The following is a 20,883-nucleotide window of genomic DNA, read 5'->3' on the forward strand; positions in this document are numbered from 1 at the left end:
GAGAAAATTAGCTAAATTACGTTTGAAAAAGACCATCCTGAGGATCCCTTTGGTGGAAATTAAAATTTAAATCTTGTTGATAATTTGTGAGTGGAGCATACTAGCATTTAGCTGCAACATAGAGCATGACTTCTTGGTTAATCTGATTTTGAACTGAAAAATTATTTAAAAGTGTTGAAGTGGGTTATTTCACATTTTCTTTGCTCATGCAAAACCTGATTCTGATATTCAGAGTTCTTGTGAGTATGATCAGGCTGCACTACACTCCTATAGTCATTGATGAGACCACTGTGTTCTAGAGAATAGGAGAATACCTGGATATGATACCATGTATCCTACCACTGTATGATTTTGCTCTGCAAAAAACTACTAAATACTTTACAAAAGAATGCTTAATGGAAACTAAACAGTTTATAGAAATAACTTGATCTACTTATACTTAAAATTAAATGCATGAATTAAGTACATCTATTAAATAAAACATTCTTTACAGTACTGAAAATGATCTGGCTTTACTGATTGGTGTTAAAGTGGATGTAGGGTAATAACTCCAACTTTTCTTTTATTTTTTTTTTTTAAGTAATCTGATCAATAAATTCTGTTCTGGGAAATTTAACTTTGAAAAGGCAGCACAATTTTGCAAGGAAAATAAAAACTGCATCTCCCTTCACCAGTCACATACATGCTCTCTACTCTTAGCTAAAGCCAATGAAGAGTGAGACTGGCCAACCCCCCCCCCAAAAAAAGTTGCCTAAAAACTGTTTTCTAAGAGCAAGACAAGTAACCTATGAAGACTAAAATGAACATTTTTTTCTGATAATTTTATTTTCATATTATTTTAACATTTTTGAAAATATTTAACAGTTATTTAAAAAAAAGAAATAGTTTCTTTTAAAGAGAAGAATTTTGTAACATATTTCCTAAGAAATTTACAGAATGTGGTATAAATAGCAAGCTGGCAAAATTCTAACCTCAAACAACATCCATGCTGATTCCAGTAACCCCAAAGATTCCAGTAACCCCAAAGAAGTATAACAGAAGAAATCTCATGGCATTTCAGAAAGACATACAATCCTTCTTTCTGTCAGGTTAATTTAAAAATTTGTCACAAACAGATCTAGCTTTAAAAATGGAACACTTATTATTTTACTTGAATTTTCAGTCTAGACTAAAGTAGTCCCCTGTCTAGCAAAGCACTACAGAATGCACCTGACCATAAGAACCCAAGAAGACCTTTGAAAGCCACATCTGTGGTGATTTGCTAGAATGAAGTCAGAATGAGTAGTCTCATCCTTTTCGTTATCTTTCACCCTTATTTTTGCAGTAAGGGTAACAGACTGTACAGCAGAAAAACTTTGAGAACAGCTTGAGGAACTTCCTGAAAATGACATCAGAAGAAAACTGTAGTTTAAAAGGGAATATTATGCCACTTTCTTCGGGCCAGTTAGCAGTCTCCTTTCTCTCAGCAAGTCATTATTCTCAGGGTACCATGGCCAAAGCTCCACAGGCTGGCGAGTATCAGGGTAGGAACAATCGGAGTTTGCCATCCAAGGTGGCTGTGGTGAGCTGCAGTTCAAAAGAAAAGAACATGTGGCTTTAATGAAGATCTTTCCAGTAAGCAGTTTGCTTTAGAGCAACAAACCAAATGAAGAACATTAAGATGATATTTAAATTACTTCTATGTTAAGAGGTCCAGGATTTGTTAAAAAAAATAAAAACACCATAGACTCTTCTCAACCAAACTAATCTGAAAATCCCATTTCACTTAGATTTTTCTTTTCCAGCTATTTTCAAAATTGTGTCAACATCCGCTAACACATCAACAGTCTGTAAAACTGAAGCATATGTTAAAACCACATAGAAAGTCAAACAGACTTCACTGTGTATGACTCAAGAAGAGAATATGGAAGAAATAAGAAAATGAGCTGGAATAAATGAAGATGGAAAATACTGTGAATTAAATCAGGCATACCAACAAATACAGTTTTCTGATTTTTATTGGTGTTAAGTGTAGAGTAAGAATTTCCTTTGTAAGAAAGTATGTTGAAAAATTTTATGAAGGGGCAAGTCTTGAAGACATGCATAAAGAGCCTTCAGCTGCATTAGCTTTCTTTCACTAGGCTGAGAAAATCTTAATTATAAAATAAGAGGCAATACTATTTTCTGCACTTACTCTACAAACAAGCACTTGAAAACCTGCTGTATCTCAGAAGGAAAGGGACAATCTACAAATGACACCACTTATTAGTCATTAAAAATTCAAGGTGTTTAGGTCTTGCATATTAAGATTTACAGTTATTTCTCACCACTGATGAAAAATATGAAGGGCTGGAACCAAATAGGCTGCTCATGCACTGACAAGTTCATTTGGGTAACTTTTTGCATCCTCATTTTTCTTGATCTGTTCTTTCTTTGATACATTGACTTATTTGTTTTATTCCTCTGGATAAAGGAACTCTGTGGTCAATGAATTATCTTCTTGGGTTTGTATTCCCTCTTTCAATATCTCCAATGATCAATTCTTCTAATCTCTCCTAAGTGTTGACTCTCAAGACACTGATTTATATTCCCTTATTTTTCTTTTTCTAACTCTCACTTAAGTAACCTGAAAGTATAGAATATCCAGAACCATCCAATCTAATTTCTGCAACTCTACTTTTTACAGCTATCTAAGATAATAACATATTTCCAAAGACTTCCAATATGTCTTTATCTACCTCCGCAACTTACTGTTGTGTTTTTATTTAACCCCAGACAGCAACTAAGCACCACACAGCCTCTTGCTTACTCACTCGCTCTACCCCGAGGGGGCTGGGGCAGAGAATCAGAAAATAAAAATGCGAAAGTTTATGGGTTGAGATGAAGACAGTTTAATTGGACACTAAAGGAAGAAAATAACAATAATGTTAATGATAACAATAATGATGAAAGAATTATAATGTACAAAACAAGTGATCACAACACTCACCACTCACTGACCAATGGCTGGACACTTTGCAAGCAGATGCACTAAGCCAGCTTTCCCCTCAGTTTATATACACTGAGCATGGCATCATATGGTATAGATATCCCTTTGGCCAGTTTGAGTCACCTGTCCTGGCTGTGTCCCTCACAACTTCTTCTGCCCTTCCAGCCTTCTTCCTGGCAGAGCAGGAGAAGCTGAAAAATCCTTGACTTGGTGTAAACATTACTTGGCAGTGACTAAAACATCAGTGTGTTATCAACATTATTCTCATACTAAATCCAAAACACTTCACCTACTAGGAAGAAAATTAACTCTGTCTCTGCCAAAACCAGGACATACTGGAAAGATTATATAAATGTAAAATACCTAAATAATGTGTCCTTTCTAAATTTTTGTAGCCATTTATTGTGTGCATGAAAAAAAAAAGGTTTTATTATTTCATGTTATCAAAAGAAAACTAACGTAACCTGAAAAAATCAGAGATTCATTCTATTCTATAAGAGGAGATCATATAGAAACCCTGTTTAGCTTTCAAATTAAAATAAAATAATTTTAAATGAAATGAAGTTTTACAAGGAGGTCATCTTGTCTATCTTCCTGGTCTCTAGGTGGAACTACTTAAAACATTAGATGAGCTTAGCTATGGCTTTGTCTGGCTAAATCTTGAAAAAATTCAATGAAATTTCACAACTCATTCCAGTGTTTAAGTGCCGTCTTAGTTGTCTTTCAATTTTTTTCCCTAATGTCCAACTTGAACCTCAAAAACTGCAATGTGCAGTCATTCCTTCTGTGATGTCCTCTGACAGTACTGAAACACAGCTTGGCTTCCACCTGCTAGATGTATTCTCTACACAGCTATTACATTCTGCCTCCAGGGACCTTCAGCTTTTATTAACCATAAAAAATTATCTTTCTACTCCAACTAATCACTTCCACACTTTTGGTAGTACCAAACCCATCACTGAATTGTTGGCTGAACTAAAAATGCCCACGTCCTGGCTTTATGATCCCTCCTTGTTGGTCATATGCTCTAAACTGCTGTCTCTCAAGTCCTTCTCCTTCCTTTCCCCTTTCTCTTACCTTTTCACCTATTTTCCTTGGCTATTGATAAAATGGGGTTGGTCTTTGACTGCACCATTCTCCAGAGAAGTGTTACACTCAATATCTTGCCACAAACAAAAGGAATATACCTATATACAGAGCCAGTAGTCTTTATTTAGCTCAACTAATGTTTCAAAAGCCTAACAAAAATAAACCAATCATTAGGCAGTTAATACTCATAATACCAAAAAAAAGCCTAATGCTTAAAGAAAGATTTCATTAAAAATTGAGGGTTTGATGGCATCAATTAATCATTAGCATCCTGAATTCTTTCAGTGTTATTGATAATTTTTGTCCTTAGAATGAGTTTTTTTCTTGGGTTATATATTTAGACATTATATGAGTTGATGTAAACTAGCTCTGCTCTGGTACAATCGATTGAAAGTCTGTTAGACACTGAGTTCATTTTCTAGTTGGATGTTGTCAGAGACAAGCCCAAAATGCACCCACACTAAGGATACAGCAATGAGAAGTGAAGTGGGATAAGTAGGGACAACTGGCAGATTCAAAAGCACATCTCTGATCCAAACTAAATTGCTAATACACACTCACAGGGCATCCAGTTTAGCCTTCAGATATTAGAATAAATGCCTATGCCTGACTGCTGAAAGAGCATATTCACTTATGTAAGTGGCACACTTCATAGAATCACAGAGTATGCTGAGTTGGAAGTGTCTCACATGGGTAATTGAGTTCAACTCCTGGTCCTGCACTATCCCCAAGTGTTACACTATGTGTCCAAGAGCATTGTCCAAATGCTTCTTGAACTCTGCCAGATTTGTGTTCAAGCAGTATAGAAATTTTAGTTAATAGTATAATAGCAGTATAATAACAGGAGAAAGCTAATTCCAATTCGTATTAACACAGATAATAACAGTTACTAAAAAACTAGCCTGTAGGACCCTTGAAATTCCTGATTTATCACACTTAAGAGCTATTAAAATTGATTAATAGTGTTCTCAACTGTATTTATAATCCATAGAAATCTCAATAAGATTTCTTTTAACAGTTTAACTTATGCCAACATTACATTTCCAAATAATGCAAACATGTTACTTCATTCAAACCCCTCAGCTCCCAAACATGCTGCTCCAAAATTGTGTTTTACATTATACTTGAAATCTCTATAGTAGTTAAGTCAATATACTACTCATAATTAAAAAAGGGAAAAAAATAAAAATAAAAACAAACCAAATTCCCAAACTAATTATGTCTTACTATTACATATTCAAATCTTGGCATCAGTCCTGTGAATAATTTGACACCTATGTAAAAGCTTCCTATGGGACAAACATTAGAATGTTATGGAATATTATGAAAGTGTAGACTATTTTCTATATCAATAGATTTTATGAGGGAAGAAAAGACCTTCAAGAAGGACAGAGGACAAGACTGAAGTTCTGTGCATTTTGAGCTTTTAACAAAAAAAATTCAAACTTTTAAAAGTACCTATGACATTTGGCACCAGAATGGGGAGGAGAACAAGTTCTTGAACACAGCTCTCTTCTACCTCATGGTCTGCACAACATATAAAAGTTTATTGGATATTTAAGCTCAACCAGTGACATGCAGTGTTGGAAGGCTGTGAGTTAAATTAACAGTATGATTTTCAAGACATTGTCTACTGCATTACCTTTCATATTAATACAATGTATATATTTTTCTAGAATTAACTTTGGTTGGAGGGAAATTTGTTTCTGCAGTGATACCACACCAAAAAAAAACCCCGAAGACCATGCTGCAAATTAGATACCTGGATTTTCTTAAGCCACAAACACAAACAGTTGAATTTGTATAGAAATGCATCAAACTAATATTTTGTTTTAATATTTCACACAACACACATATGCATATATGTGTATGTATACAGGGAAGGCTTCAAGACATTCCATTTTATTTCCGGAAATAAAAAGAATCAAAGCAATTTCAGCTGGTTTCACATCACAGGTACATAACATCCTTTTGTTTTCCTTCAGTTAGTATAAGTATGCATAATATGCAAGTAGAGACACAAATTTTTTAGAAATACACAAGCTGCACAGCAAAAAGTATCATCTGGCCAAAAGTCCAGTATCTAAGCAGAACAGATGGGAATATAGTTTTTAGGAGGTTAGTATTTTCAGCTTTCATTATTCAAACTATCCTATGAAAAAAGGAGGCCATAAGTAGAACCAATGATCTTGAATTTTGCATTTGTTTCACAACTACCAACAAGCAAGAGCAACAGGAAAAGGAGACATTATGGAATTGGATTTTACTATATTTTTTCTGTTCAGAAAGTGGAGTCTAAAGCAATGAAGAATTCATCACCTTTATGATCTATAGTGCATGAAGGCTTTACCAACTCTGATTTTGTAGTTTAAGCCAAGAACAGAAGACATGTAAGTAGCACTTTGGAAAGATTTGTTTTCTTGAAAGATGAGTGTTTAATTTGACAGCCGCACTCTTAAGCATTCAGCAGCTAGATCAAAGCCACATGGGGTTTTTTCAAACAGAAGACAGAAACTTTTATTCTTAAATAGCTCTCCTATTGCAGAAATGAGAATTGAGAAGAAAATACAAAAAACAGGTTAAGAGCTTTCAACCATAATTCCTTGGGGTGTATCATGCACGCATAACCATACAGGGGTAAGTACAGGTGGTGTCACTCAAAGTGAGCATTTCAGTTTTTATAGTACCTGCAGATGACATGCTCACATTTTCCCTCCAATTATGCTCAGTGCATGGATAGGGTTGATCAATTTTAGTGTCTCTAGTTCCTGTATTTGATATGCTCTGCATATCAGAGGTGGCTTGCCTATTCTGAGGGACTCAATATCTGAGGCCACCATGAATAAGACATTAAACAGCTGTTAAAGGACCCACTGATGCTGTTCATATAGAGATGCTCTAGGCAGGCTTTTTGCCTTAAAGAGTTTTTTCTAGAATTGATAGGAAGGATAATTTTATAGAAAGTCAAATTATTCAACAGATTAAAGTCATAAGAGGAAAACAATGTCTCAAAGTTAGTAAACTGGGGCTGTAGAGAGGCCAAGGAATAAAAATATTTTTCCACACAACCTATATGTGCCAAATCCCATCAAAAGAATTATGAAAATGTAACTGATCCACAGTTACAAATCCATAAACAAATGAACAGATAGATTTAAAGATAAACAGGTATACAAATATTCTATTCTTCCCATATAGGACTGGAATTTCAGCCTCTTCAGGACTCATTATTGTTGAAGTTTATTAATTTGCCTCTCTTCTATGCTGTCTTTAATGTAAAGCATAACTCCACTGCCAGCAAGGTGCAGTCTGTGTTCCCTGCACACTCTGTAGGCATGTACTGCAGTGCCTCTCCTGATTACCCTTCTGCCACCAAGTTTGTGATAAGCCTGACCAGTCACCCAGGGCCACCTTCACTCAGTGCTGTCCATTCTGTTTTCCCATCTCATTACTTTAGTTTTAAAACCTTTTGCCTTCCCTTAAGACTCAGATTAAATTCATCTGGAACCTCCTGGGAAGTTTCTCTAAAGCATAATGCTTTTAAAAGTATTACCTACTTCAGCACTTCAGCACTGCATTTCTTTGCTGTCGGCCTTTAATAAATATTATTTATGTGCTTATTAAAAGCAGAATTCTCATCTATTTCATTTTAAATTACATTTTTATAGGCAAGTAAAACTAGTAACTCCCAATAATTCTTTTGATGTGTTAAAATTAATTGATCAACTTGTTCTTGGACTCTTCACTACAGTTATGTAAGATCCATTTCAAATTATGTTCACAAATCTGGAAATACTGAGTTTGGTAGTGTAGGGTGTTTTTTGGGTTTTCTGGGTTTTGGGTTTTTTTGTTTTGTTTTGTTTTTTGTTGCTGTTGTTTGCTTGCTTGCTTTTTTCTTCTATCAATCTCTAAACACTCTAGATTTCCTTCATTTTATCATTTTGGGTTTTTTTCCTCAACCTAAATAACTAGGAAAAAATTACCAGTAAATTATATTTTCTTTCTAGTAGATAAACTGAGTTGCTTGGTGAACATTTGTTTAAAAGGCAGTAAACGTCTTACTGCATGTCTCAGGTCTAAAACTAAGAAACTACAGACATAGAAGTTCATAAGGAAGAACTGTAACTGGAAAGATCAAAACCCAGTAAGATGGAATAACTTATTTAATCTTTTCCTAGGCTAAGAACAGAGAAGAGGAATAAAACACATCAATATTGATAAAAGTATTCAAGTCAAAAAGGAGAAGAAACTTCAAAACAAGACTTAGCCATTCATGTCTAATTCCTGCTCCCATCTGAGGTTCAGGCAACCTCTGTCTTTTCATTCATAAAAACATTCAGCTTTATTTAAATTAATAAACAGGCCCCCATATCTAAGGCAGGGATTTTTTCCGTTGCCAAAACTCCAACTGACTTCTTGTGGGCCAGGAGCGTAATTAAGATCTTTAATTTACAGTATGGATAGTAAGCCACTTCATCAGTTCTGACTTTCCTTACCAGATTTCAGATGCACAGAAAGCTGACCCTTACCTCAGATTACTTAATTATACTTCCACTAAATTAATTAGCAAATTTACTATCAAATTAGGAATTTTGCAGTATTTTGACTTGTTTGAAAAACAGAGCTGATGTGGGTCCAGAACACAAAGAAAACATATCTCAGACACCAAAATCTTACAGCAAGGAACATTCCTAGTTTCTGCAGTCTTCAATATTTTATTCCAGAATTCTACACTGTCCCCACACCCTAAGCATGCACAGCATCCTCAGTGAGAGGGTGGGAGACCCCATCTTATGTCCAGTCCCAAATTACACAATAATCCACACTGGTTCTTACATCAGAAGTCAAATGTCAATGTGTCTGATTGTAGCACAGCAATACTTCCTGCTCTGGGAATCCACACAGAGCACAGCTAATTCATGACAAGGGAAAAATCTAGTCTAGAGCAAGGGCTTCTGAAGGCCACAGAGAAAGCAGCACAGTACTATCAATGCTTGAGACACAGTTTCTACAGACAACATAAGAATCAAAATTGTTTCACTCATCATGTAAGATGAGAATGATGAGTGATTTTGATGTTTTGCTCATCCATGATGCAATTTGTGACGTACTATTCTTCACATATTATTCCTCAAACTGACAAATATGGTACTTGGCTGCCTTGTACATAGAAGTTTGGCTTTCCTTGGCAAAGGCTAACTTGTGCTTGCATCAAGCCTACTGGAGTCAATAATAGATACCATTTCTTGAGGCCAGTAGAGCATTTCCTGAAATGCAATGTCCAAAACTTGCTAGTGTCCCACGCAGTGATTCAGCACCACTGATGTAGACTGAATAAACTACAAAAATTGATTGATGTCTGACATTCATATGTTGCCATCCCTCATTCAATGCACTTAGTGCAAAACTTGGCAACAAATAGGATGACTTCATGTGCCAATTATGCCTGTATTCCAAGAAACGGGTTTCTAATTTACCTTAATTAGAGGTACCATGCTAATCACCTGAAGCTATTTCAATCTTATTTCTGTCACAGATAAAATAATTTCTATTCCTATGTCTCATTACCACTGCTAATTCTTCTTTGGCTTCCATTTTCTTTCCTTTACATCAACATCAATAAGAGATTAAAAACATACCATGAACATTTCCTCTGCTTTTAGGTAAAATCATGCCATAAATTACCAATTCATGTTTTTATGGGCATTTACACATATCCATACACATACATAGAGTTTATTGTTACTTTCTTCAAGCTTTAAAAGTTGGTTATGTATTGGTTGTGTTTCAGATAAAGAACTGGTTGTGCTTCAGAAAAAAAGTACCTCAGAGCCTTTTTTACTGAACCCAAAAAGGTTCAGAATATGCATTTAAACAAGAGTGCTATGTTAATATTACTATGTCCTTATAAATACACATCAATTTACATACAAAAACACACAACACTATTTAAAATACAGCTGGCTTGCCTCAGGATATTACACTGAGGAAGCTTATAATGTCTTACTTCACTGATTCGTAAACATAAAAACTCTAGAAGAAATAAACCTATTCATTGTTAGACTAACCCAACCTAAAATTTTACAATATGTTCTAAATTTACAGTATCTAAACAGCCTGTAAGCATTCATATCTGGAATTTATTTCCTTTGATAGTTCATACTCAGAATCAGCACTTCTTTGTTTTCTGATAAAAAAGCTGAACTGTTTCAATGTTCCTGGATGAAGCCATGCTCCCATTGGAACTGAAAGGAAAGTCACCATCAACTACAAAGAGCTGGAAATGATTTCTAGGTTTTGTGGTTTATACCACCAACGAAGATTATGACTTCTGCTTTAGGTATTCATGTTGACTGCTTCATCTGTTTTGTAGCCATAAAAAGAGACTCACAGAGCTTTAAAATCCTGCAGAGATTGAGATGTGAAATAGGAACACCGCAAAAATATTTTCAATTGCAAGAATAAAGAAAGACTAAGGAGCAGATTCTCATTCCTAACCAGATTTAAACTGGATAATTCTACTGGTTTCCATGTTGTAACTCCACTTTTTCATTGCTTTGAGTCATATCATAGTCAGTTTCGTCTCAGCTGCAAATGGTCCTTCTACCAAAAAATTCCACCATGGAATTCATTCTTTAGATGGTCACCTCAGTTGTCCATAAAACAGCAGAAGAAAAGTAAGCACCTCAAAAAGGAATCCATACCAGCACACAGAGTAGGAAGATGTTTGCCAACAGAGACAACAGAGGAACCATGAAAATAAAGAGATGTCTTAACTTCCATCCTTTCCCAGGGTTTGGCTCTTTACCCAGGATTAGGCAGTGGGAAGCTCACTTCACTCAGGATTCATAGTCTGGAACATGTTCCTGAAAATAGTTTTTATGGCCTGCATTGCTGTATCTATTGGCTGATTACTGCAATTCATAGAGGATTTTTTCCTTTTAGATTCTGAATGTTTTATTTAATATTCACTTCATATATATACATATTTCTCTGTGTGTCTGTGTCTCTGTATGTCTATATACTTCAAACAGCTAACACTGTTAGACCAGGACGTGCATGGTTTTGGGTACTACCAAAGAACTGATGCTACACAAAAGGAGCTGGCACTAGGAAGGGAACCTCCAGGATAGGTTATGGCATGTGGCTGCAGTTATGTGCAGGAGTTGGCAGCATCATTCATTTCCAGATGACCTAAATAATAACCTGCACTGACATTTCACCGTGAAGTAAGCATAGGACATAGAATGAAAAGAGTATTCTAGATCAAGAAATGTTTATCTGTTTCATATATAATCAAGATCCATTCTGCAATTAAAAGTCTTTCTATCCCAAAACTTCCAACTAGAAGTCTGTTCCAGGTCCTCACTCATTGATTACTAGGCAGGAAATTACGAAAGAGATTTTAAGTTTTTCTGTCATTGTTGTTTCTCTAGGAATACTTTTTGAAAGTTTCATGCATGGACTAGAGAATTCTACTGAGGTTCCCCATTATTTCAGGATTTCAGGCAATTCTCCCTTCTCCATAGTTCTCTATCTCAAGTACTGTGCAGCAGACACAACATTGCACAATCAAAAAGTTGCTAATCTGGCTGCTGATTTTTTCAGTCACACATCCACTTTTAATGTGGGTCATTGTAACAAAAGGGTTGTCATAATTACAGCTTATTGAAGGCCATCTTGCAGTCAGATTGCTGTCCATTTGCACAGAGAGCAAATGGAGGCCCCATTGTGGAGCCTCCATTCTGGAAGATATCCAAAAGCTGACTGGACATGGCTCTGAACAACCGGCTGCAGGTGGCCAGCTTGATCTTGAGGGATTGGACTGGATGACCTCCAGCTGCTTCTTCCAATCTCAACCTTTCTATGATTTTGTGATATTAGGTTGGTGAAGCAGGGATCTGAAGATACTGCATGATGAAAAACAACAAAGAGCACTGTGCAGTTATTTGGTTCAATCATTATATGAGAAAGAAAGTGGCAGGACTAGCCAAACTTGCAGAGATCAAAGCAAAATCCAATTAAATTAAAAATATGCATAATTAGTGGTACTTTAAATAAATTTTTAATGTAGAAAACACTTGTACTCTATCCTTACAATAGCAACTTTTGAAAGTCTGCAAAATACACTTGGAACTTACATGGCTGGACAAATGATCAGGAATGTTTTCCAGATCATTTGTTTTAATGATGGGTTTGAAACAACTTAAATGTAATCTCAGACATTCTTCAAAAGCCTGCCATAATCTCTGAGGCTACTAATGTTTGCATGACATCATTGACATTACAATCCTGTCTCTTCACTCAGTAACTAAATAAACTGAGGAAAAAATGAAAAAGAGTTTTTACTAGCATCCCACTCAGGTGTATAATTTCAAATTCCACTTCAAAATCTGGACATTAGCTCACAGGAAAATGCACTAAAATCAAAATTCTTTCACGCAAACCTAGCCACACAAGTGTAATCAGGCATTCCTCTTCAAAGAAGTAGTTTTACACCCCTAATTAGCCTTGAAACACCAGAGGAATGGATTTTTCTTTCTAAAACTGAAGCTTGTATCAGAATTTAATAGCCTCACACTTCTTCTTTTATTATTCCACACTCAAATGATTCAACATGTTTACACAGAGTATACTGTGGTATTTTTTTACCAAAACTCAGATATTCTCATGGAATTTCCATATTTTAAATAGTCACTTCATTATGAAATGATGTATCACAAAAGACAGACAATTATAAAAAGAGTAAGCCTTTTGTATGAAAGTATTTCTATTACTTCTTGCATTCAACATTTTCAAAAAAAATGCAAGAGTAAAAGGAAATTATCAATATGATTCATCCTGAATAGTGTTGTTTCTATCCCCATATGATATTGACAAAATTTCTCCAAGTGGCATAAAGTCTGTATTACAAAAGCTTTGAGAAAGAACAACATTTTTCTTTTTTTTTAATTAGGTGCTAAGTACTGATCACAGAGGCCCAAAGCAGCATAATGAAGTAATTTGTGCCTGGCAGATCTAGACCCAGTTAAAATTAACTGCAGGTGGATGTATTTTTTCAGTGTACTTACATATACATTTTAAATTGGCACCATAGTTCAAAATATTTTGAAATAAAATGTATCAGATTGGTTGCTAAAAGAAAGGGGTAGAAAATCAGACATATCATTAGAATATTTAGCAATTACCACAGTGGCTTGAGGCATCCTAAATTTTGCTCAGTTTTAGTTTACTTCTGGGCTAACAATTTAAATAAAGAAAAAAAAACAATTATTAGTTACAAATCTTCTTATATGCTTATACTGAAAAATTTACTACTGAGATGTACTGAGTTAATCTATATACATTTTTTTAATACCATCAATGTAATTTTTTTTAAATACCATCAATGTTAAGAACATTAAATTATGGAAATGCTAAAAACCTTCAGTTCTGCCCTATCCTAAAAAATATAGCATGATCTTTTTATGTAAGTTAAATTCTCTAAAGCCTCTTAATATTTACTAATGACATTTAGGACATGTATTCTGAAACTTATTAAAGCAAAAATACAATTATTAAATAAAAATAATTCCAGATGTCTATTAATATTGCCTAAAATGGTAGAAAAAAATGAAATTTGTATTTTCATCTTCCATAAACATATGTATGAAACAAAGTTTAACCTGAGATTAAAATTCAACCTTATACATGAGCTGCAGAATTGTACCTTCCTAATCACAGTAATAGAAATGTAATTTCACAAAAAATCATTGCACTAGTCTTATATTATCAATTTCTGAAAGAATGAAACAGATTCCACTTTGTCAAAAATACTTCTGGAAGCAACTACTGAAAGTAATTCTTAAGATGAACTTTGAAGAAGAGGAGAAGCCAAATGTGTTTTCCATATATAATGAAGTACAGTTGCTGGCAGCCAAAAGCCATAAAACATAATGAGATGTCACCACCAGAAGAAAGTACCTTCCCACTGCTCAGTGACACATGACAACTGTCTGTACCTGAAGGAGACCAGGTGACTCATTAGCAGCAGTGTGAGTGTATCCTTATAGCCCCCACAGGCTCTATTCTGAGAGTCACGGGCTATTGTCACTTGGAATCTAACACACCAAAAAGCACGGATAAGTCCTAAATCTGAGTGCTTTCTTGCCTTAAAATGGAAAAGCTCTCTTGTCAAAAAGTGGAAGATGATTTGTTACAGTGTAGGCAGCTAAAAAGCATCTACAAGTCTCTACAGCAGGATCAGCTGCATGACGTGAATTTTCCATTCATGATCACCACAGTACGTAAAATCATCTTGAGTAGAAGGCCATAATTCATTTCACTTTTGCCATTCAGCAGATGGTTATTTTAAAATTTTTCAAATAGTCTTAATATTGTGAGATTATAATTGTTGACATTAGTAATTACAAGAAGTGGGCCAAGATGCAAAGTTTTAATGGCAAAATAGGGCTCAACTGTGGACATATAAATGTAGATGACTCTTGATAAATGGACCTTCTCAAAGAGAATGAAAGACCTGGTAAACCACTCAGGATATCACAAGAGGGAAAGAGGGAGAATTTACATATTTTATGCAGGTAAGATATTTCTAAAAGTATTTTTTTTCTTGAACTCATAAATATAGTCCAAGTTTCATAATATAATACAGAATATGAAAGAAAACTCTAGTCCTGTTGTGATCATAGTTAATTTTATAAAGAAACTTTTAAGATTATTGAAATCTTGTGCAGATTCACCTTTAAATCTTAATATCTGTGTTTAAGTCTCATCAAATCATTGTCTCATTAAATCATTATTTAAATCTGTATTTAAGTCTCATCTGTATTTAAATCTCATTAAGTCTTAATGACTAAGACTTAAACATGTCTCTTCAATAGTTTCCTATTCCTGTGAAAAATATTTGATGAGGGTGTACATGTTTTTTTACCTTGCACTTTTACAAAGAGTATGTCATCACATCTGGAATACTCTTCACTTCTCCACCAACAGATGCAAGGTACAATAGAGAGGAAATGTGAACTGATTTCACTTTTCACTTTCCATATTAACTTTATTAAATTAGGAAGTTTAATCTTTCAGGTAGGTGAAATAAACTTGGCAAAGGTGAAATTTTAAGATTCCTCACCATTGCAATTTTATCATGCAACAGTAGGCTCTACATGTGGAAATATTTATTTCATAATATGAAGATTATTTATAAACAATTATTTAGAGTTGTTTGATGCCATTTGGGAAATGAGGATTATATCTGAAGTTCCTACAAATGATAACATTTGCTTTTTATCAGTTCCTCATTAAGCTAATATCTTTTGAACAGCATATACAATATATCACAATGAAAAGTTGAAATGAATTTTTTTTTAAATGCAAAACATTTTTTAAAATTATGTTTTAATTTATTTTCTAGTACGTCATTGGAAAGTATGCAGATTCCTACTAATGTTTTTGACTACAATCCTATAAAATATGGAAGGCAATAAATATGCATCATTATAAACATTTCCTCTAGCTAGCAAGCCACACGGAAAACACACATTTTCAATAATCTAATTTCCAGAGCATTGGATATTTACCAATTTCTGTTAACTTTTCAAAATTGCAAATATGGAGAAATGTTCTGCAGGAAAAAATGCAACATCACATTGCAATTTGGAACAAAACCAATTACTAAAATAATATACACTCTCGAAACACTCAGAACACTAACAGAAGACTAACCAGAATTAGTTTCCTGGAACTTCTTAGCTCACAGAGTAAAAACAGTAGAGAAGCTAGATTAATAGGTTTCTTAAAATGTGCTTTTCCTAAATGCATGATTTGTACAGCCAAGTGAGAACTTTAAATGTAGCAAGTCAAGTAACAAGCTCATTTAGCGTTCTCTGCCTCAAATATACATATAAAAACATTTGCGTTAGCAACCCAGGGGGTGATTGGACTGCATACGTTAAATTTAACCACATTTTTAAAACAACTGTAAGTCTTCTAAGAAGTCTGCTGTTTATATCATCATAGAAACAAAAATGAAGAACTTGAAGGCATGAAATTAAGAGTTATCCCTCTGTGAACAGAGAAACAAGGCAGGTTCATAGAGTTTAGCATAGAGCAACACAGTCTTACATATGTGAGCTCGGAAGCAATGTAGCCGTGTTAGTTTGGTGTGACCTTCCAGGGAGTTAGTAAGGTTGACAAGAAGCATTAGCTCATTTACAGTGCTGGAATAAAAGTTTAACTGTCCAAGACCACAAGCTGGCTTGTTAGAACTCCACTGATGAGTTTAAGCCTAGTGTGACTAAAGCAAGGCTGGATCCTTTGTGCACACCTACATAAATATCACAGAGCCATACAATCACAGAATGGGTCAGGCAGGAAGGGACCACAGTGGGACATCTGGTCCAACCTCCCTGCTCAAGCAGGGTCATTCTAGAGCACGTGGCACAGGATTGTGTCCAGATGGTTCTTGAACATCTCCAGTGAGGGAGACTCCATAACCTCTCTGGACAATTTGCTCCAGTGCTCAGTCACCTGCACGGTAAAAAAGTTCTTCGTCACATCCAGGTGGAATTTCCTGTGTATTCAGTTTCTGACCATCGCCTCTTTTTCTGTTGGTTGGCACCAGCAAGCAGGGTCTGGTTCCATCCTCTTGTCATCCTCCCTTCAGATACTTATAGACACTAATGAGGTCCCCTCTGAGTCCTCTCTTCTCAAGGCTGAACAGGCCCAAGTCCCTCAGCCTTTCTTCATAAGTGGATGCTCCAAACCCTTAATTGTCTCTGTAGTCCTCTGCTGCATCTACAGGAGCTCCATGTCTCTCCTGTCCCGAGGAGCCCAGAACAGGACACAGCACTCCAGATGTGCCTCAGCAGGGCTGAGTAGAGGGGCAGGATTGACCTGCTGGCAATGCACTTCCTAATGCATCCAGGATAGCACTGGCCTTCTTGGCCACAAGGACACTGCTGGCTCATGGACAGCCTGTTTGCACCAGGAGCCCCAGGTCCTTCTCCACAGAGCTGCTTCCCAGCGGGCTGGGCCCAGCCTGTGCTGCTGCATGTGGTTACGCTGCTGCAGGTGCAGGACCCTGCATTTGCCCTTGGTTGATTTCCGAAGGCTCCTCTCTGCCCATCTCTCCAACCTGTTGAGGTCCTTCTGAAGGTCACTCCTACCAACTTTGGTCACTCCTCCCAACTTTGTGTCATCAGTGAATTTGCTGAGGAGGCATCTGCCCCTCCATCCAAGTCATTAATCCAAGACTGGACGCAGTATTGAATCTTGGGGGACACCAATAGTGACAGGCCTTCAGCTACAGCCTGTGCTGGTGGTTATGACACTCTGGGATCTGCCATTCGGCCAGTTCTCAATCCACCTCACTGTCCACTCATCCAGGCCACAATTTCTGAGTTTGCTTACAAGGATGTTGTTAGACACAGTATCAAAAGCCTTGCTGAAGTCAAGGTAGACAATATCTACCACTGCCCTCCACTCATAGCAGGTAGGTGTTAAATCACAGAATCACATGTAGGTCAAGCATGATCTACCTTTAACAAATCCATGCTGACTGCTCTTGATCACCTTCTTGTCATCCATGTGGGCAGAGATGGCCTCCAGAATGAGATATTTCATCACCTTTTCAGGGATGGAGCTGAGGTTGACTGGCTGGACCTTCCCTGGGTTCTCATTCTTCCCGTTTTTGAAGATGTGGTTGATGCTTTCTTCTACTCCTCAGGCACCTCTCCTGATCTCCATGAGCTCTCAAAAATGCTTGAGAGTAGTCTTGCTATGGTGTTCGCCAGCTCTCTCAGCACTTGTAGATGCATCCTGCCAGGGCCCATGGACTCTTGAGGATGTTCAGTTTGCCTAGGTGTTCTCTAATCCAATCGTCCTTGATTAAGGAAAAGTCTTCCAACATTCCTTTACCCTGAACTCCTGAGTAAGGAAGGATGGAGTTGGGGTGTTTCCCTACTCTAGTATTGAGGATAAAGGGAAGTCATATATCAGTATTTTAAAGTGGAGTAGTCTGCACAGACATTCAGCCTGTGCACAGGTGTGCCATCAAGCATCGAAGACTAGAGATATCCATGAGGTTTCCCTGTCCCACTATCTGAACCTAAAAGAAAAGATGAAGAGAGGGCCCCACCTTGTTTGTTACAAATCCAACTTTTCCCTTTGAACAAGGGCCAAAGAGTAGGAATGCAGCTGTGAATACAGATAACAATTTCCTATGAATTTCCCTCTCACCATCCCTCTGGTTTTTGAAGAAATAATCTTTTCAACCAGGAGATTATCACTGCATACTCATCCTCTGAATGGCCTCAGACTTTATCATTCCTAGCCTATTCAATTAGACAAATTCAGAGATATTAGAAGAACATATTAACTTTAGCAGTTGCATAATTTTCTATAAAAGCACCTATCTATCTTCAGACTGTAAATACACACATCACTAACTTAGACACACTTCCAGAATTTACTTCGGAGTCCCTTTGGATTGAGCTGACGTCTTGCTGCTGAAAATTCTCTCCAGCACCTTCACAGCAGATATGCACAAAGCTGGCACTACTTTGGAGAGGAATATAGTGAAAGCCTCAGGAGTAATCATATCAGGAAAAGCAAATAATATGCAGCATATCTTTTTAAAAAACCTGAATCTATGTATTTTTCCAGGAAAGATGTTGATTACCAAATGGTCATTTTTATTAAAAGAAGATACTGTAGACATAAAAGGTTCACAGTAATTTGATACCCCTTTCAGTGATATAGTCTCTAGAGGGAGAAAGCAGAAATTGTTCAAAGTTACAGATCTCAGTGTATGAAAAAATTTGATAATCTTCCACAAGAGCACTGAGCAGACACTGATGCCAAGTGCATCTTCACACAGTTTACAGAATTCCTCATGCCAAATGGGGAACAAATGGGTCTTCTGGGATTGAAATGAATCTGATTACATTCAGCATCGGAATGCCAGTCCTCTTCACTATGTATTTTCAGTTTCCTTTACATTATTAATTATCTGCCAAGTAAACTTGCTTTAACCCTCAGAGTCATACAATATTCCTTGGAGCAGATTTACAAAGTTTGCATCAAAGATTTATTCCAATCCATTAAAGAGGCTTGCACTGGTAAGCAGCCCTGAAATCATGACATCTCTAACATGCCGGTGAGGTAATTTTCTTGAGAAAATGATGCCTTGCTTTCCTCTATAATTACAGAAGGAAAAAATCTTGACAAAGCAGAAACAAAAGGACTATATTAGAGCTTCAGATAAAGACAAAAGATAGAACCAACAAGGAATCCTAAACTGGTCCTGGAGAAGAAAAATTGGCATCTTCCTATAAGTAGTCCTGTTAGCAGAAGACATAACAATAGAGGAAAAATGCAAAAAGGTTGATTATGGCTGAAGCCATGGCTAGCAGCAGAAGCTCCTGGCATCAGATGTTTCAGGGGAAACAGAGCTCTGTACTTTTTCTTTCCTTTATATTCCCCTGAATGGTTGACACATAATATACAGAAGCACTGGGGTTTGATCCAAGTTATTAAGAACTTCCTGAGCAGCCATGCAGAAGGTGAGAATGCCTGGACCAACTAATCCTTGAAATCTAAAACCAAATTCTCTACTAAAACCACCCACATTTTTTCTCAGTAACTAAATAGGAATCCAAAAAATGAACATACCTGAGCTCCTAAAGAGACAAACAGTAGAGAGAATGTCAGTTTTTCCTGATACTTCCGCCTAATTCAGAGAATGAATACCCAAATGCTTAGCTGTATGTGTTCCTTCTTTAAAGAGTGGAAGTAGGCTGCCAAACCAGAAGTACAGGTGAAGCTCAGTCCATTCATTTAGGAGACAGTAGGAGGTCAACAGTGAAATGTCAAGACAGGCAACATATTCAAGACCCAGAAACTAATGTGGAAGATGAACATGCAGAATATAAATAAAATACTACATCAAAAGAAATTTGCCTCTGCTGGAGAGTCAAGAAGAGATGTGGTACATTCCCTAAGATTTTCAAAAAGTAAACAATGGAAAATTAGGAACATGCCCTGTGGTATTGCAGAGATTATAAAAGCCTGGGGTCTTGTTTGCTGCCAAAGTTTGCAGGTCAGTTTTTAATTTTATCCTTACACATCTAAACCTGTCAAGTTAATTGGCAGATACAGAAATATGCATGAAAACTTATGAAAATCAGTTTCACTCACCTATGTGAAATATACAGAAAATGATGACAAAAATCTTTTTTCAGACTTTCAAGATGTTAACATTTTCTTGAATAGGTTCTGAGAAAAGCCCTATTGTATATGCATCTTTCCACAAGAAGCTGTTAGTGTATTTGTGTTACCCATTTATTATGTTATATAACATCCTGACTGTGGCTTTAGGTATTACTCCAGTAGGCTTTGCTACTATTTGTTATCATTTCATGACAGCCTCCAGACACGACACTGCTCCAAATAAAACAGATGGCTGTTTTCACTAATGTCAGTCAGAGCAAGGTCCATTGTTTCAATCCTGCACTTAGAGCACACAAAACACAAAAACACACTTGCTTGTATTTTAAAATCACTGTCATATTAAGTACAACTACAACCTACTAACCTTTAAGCAAAGTTCTATATTTAGAAGTAGGTCCTGTCTCCAAATATCAAGATTTTTCACCATACTATATAATATCCTAGTTAGGCCAATCAAACCCCAAGTTCTTGGCCTGAAAAGCAGACTCCATAGCCAAATAAAATAGCACTCAGGATCTGTTACAAACATTTCATGAAAAATTGTCAAACCCAGCATTTTCAGTCCTGTGACTATATTTTATATCATAAAGGACTAAAAT

At 36.2% G+C, this 20,883-nt stretch overlaps 1 protein-coding gene across 1 annotated transcript in view; it reads right to left on the minus strand.

Annotated features, from left to right (window-relative positions):
- Nucleotides 1–800: 800 nt before the first annotated feature.
- The window catches only part of WDR27 (WD repeat domain 27), a 91,826-nt gene continuing 71,743 nt past the window's right edge, over nt 801–20,883 (minus strand). Inside the window, exon 24 of the mRNA XM_036381445.2 lies at nt 801–1,566. Coding sequence (XP_036237338.1) covers nt 1,519–1,566 — 48 coding nt within the window. The 3' untranslated portion in view covers nt 801–1,518. The remainder of the gene's footprint in view (nt 1,567–20,883) is intronic.

This window comes from Molothrus ater, chromosome 3 (genome assembly GCF_012460135.2).
Source record: "Molothrus ater isolate BHLD 08-10-18 breed brown headed cowbird chromosome 3, BPBGC_Mater_1.1, whole genome shotgun sequence".
In the NCBI taxonomy this organism is placed as follows: Eukaryota; Metazoa; Chordata; class Aves; order Passeriformes; family Icteridae; genus Molothrus; species Molothrus ater.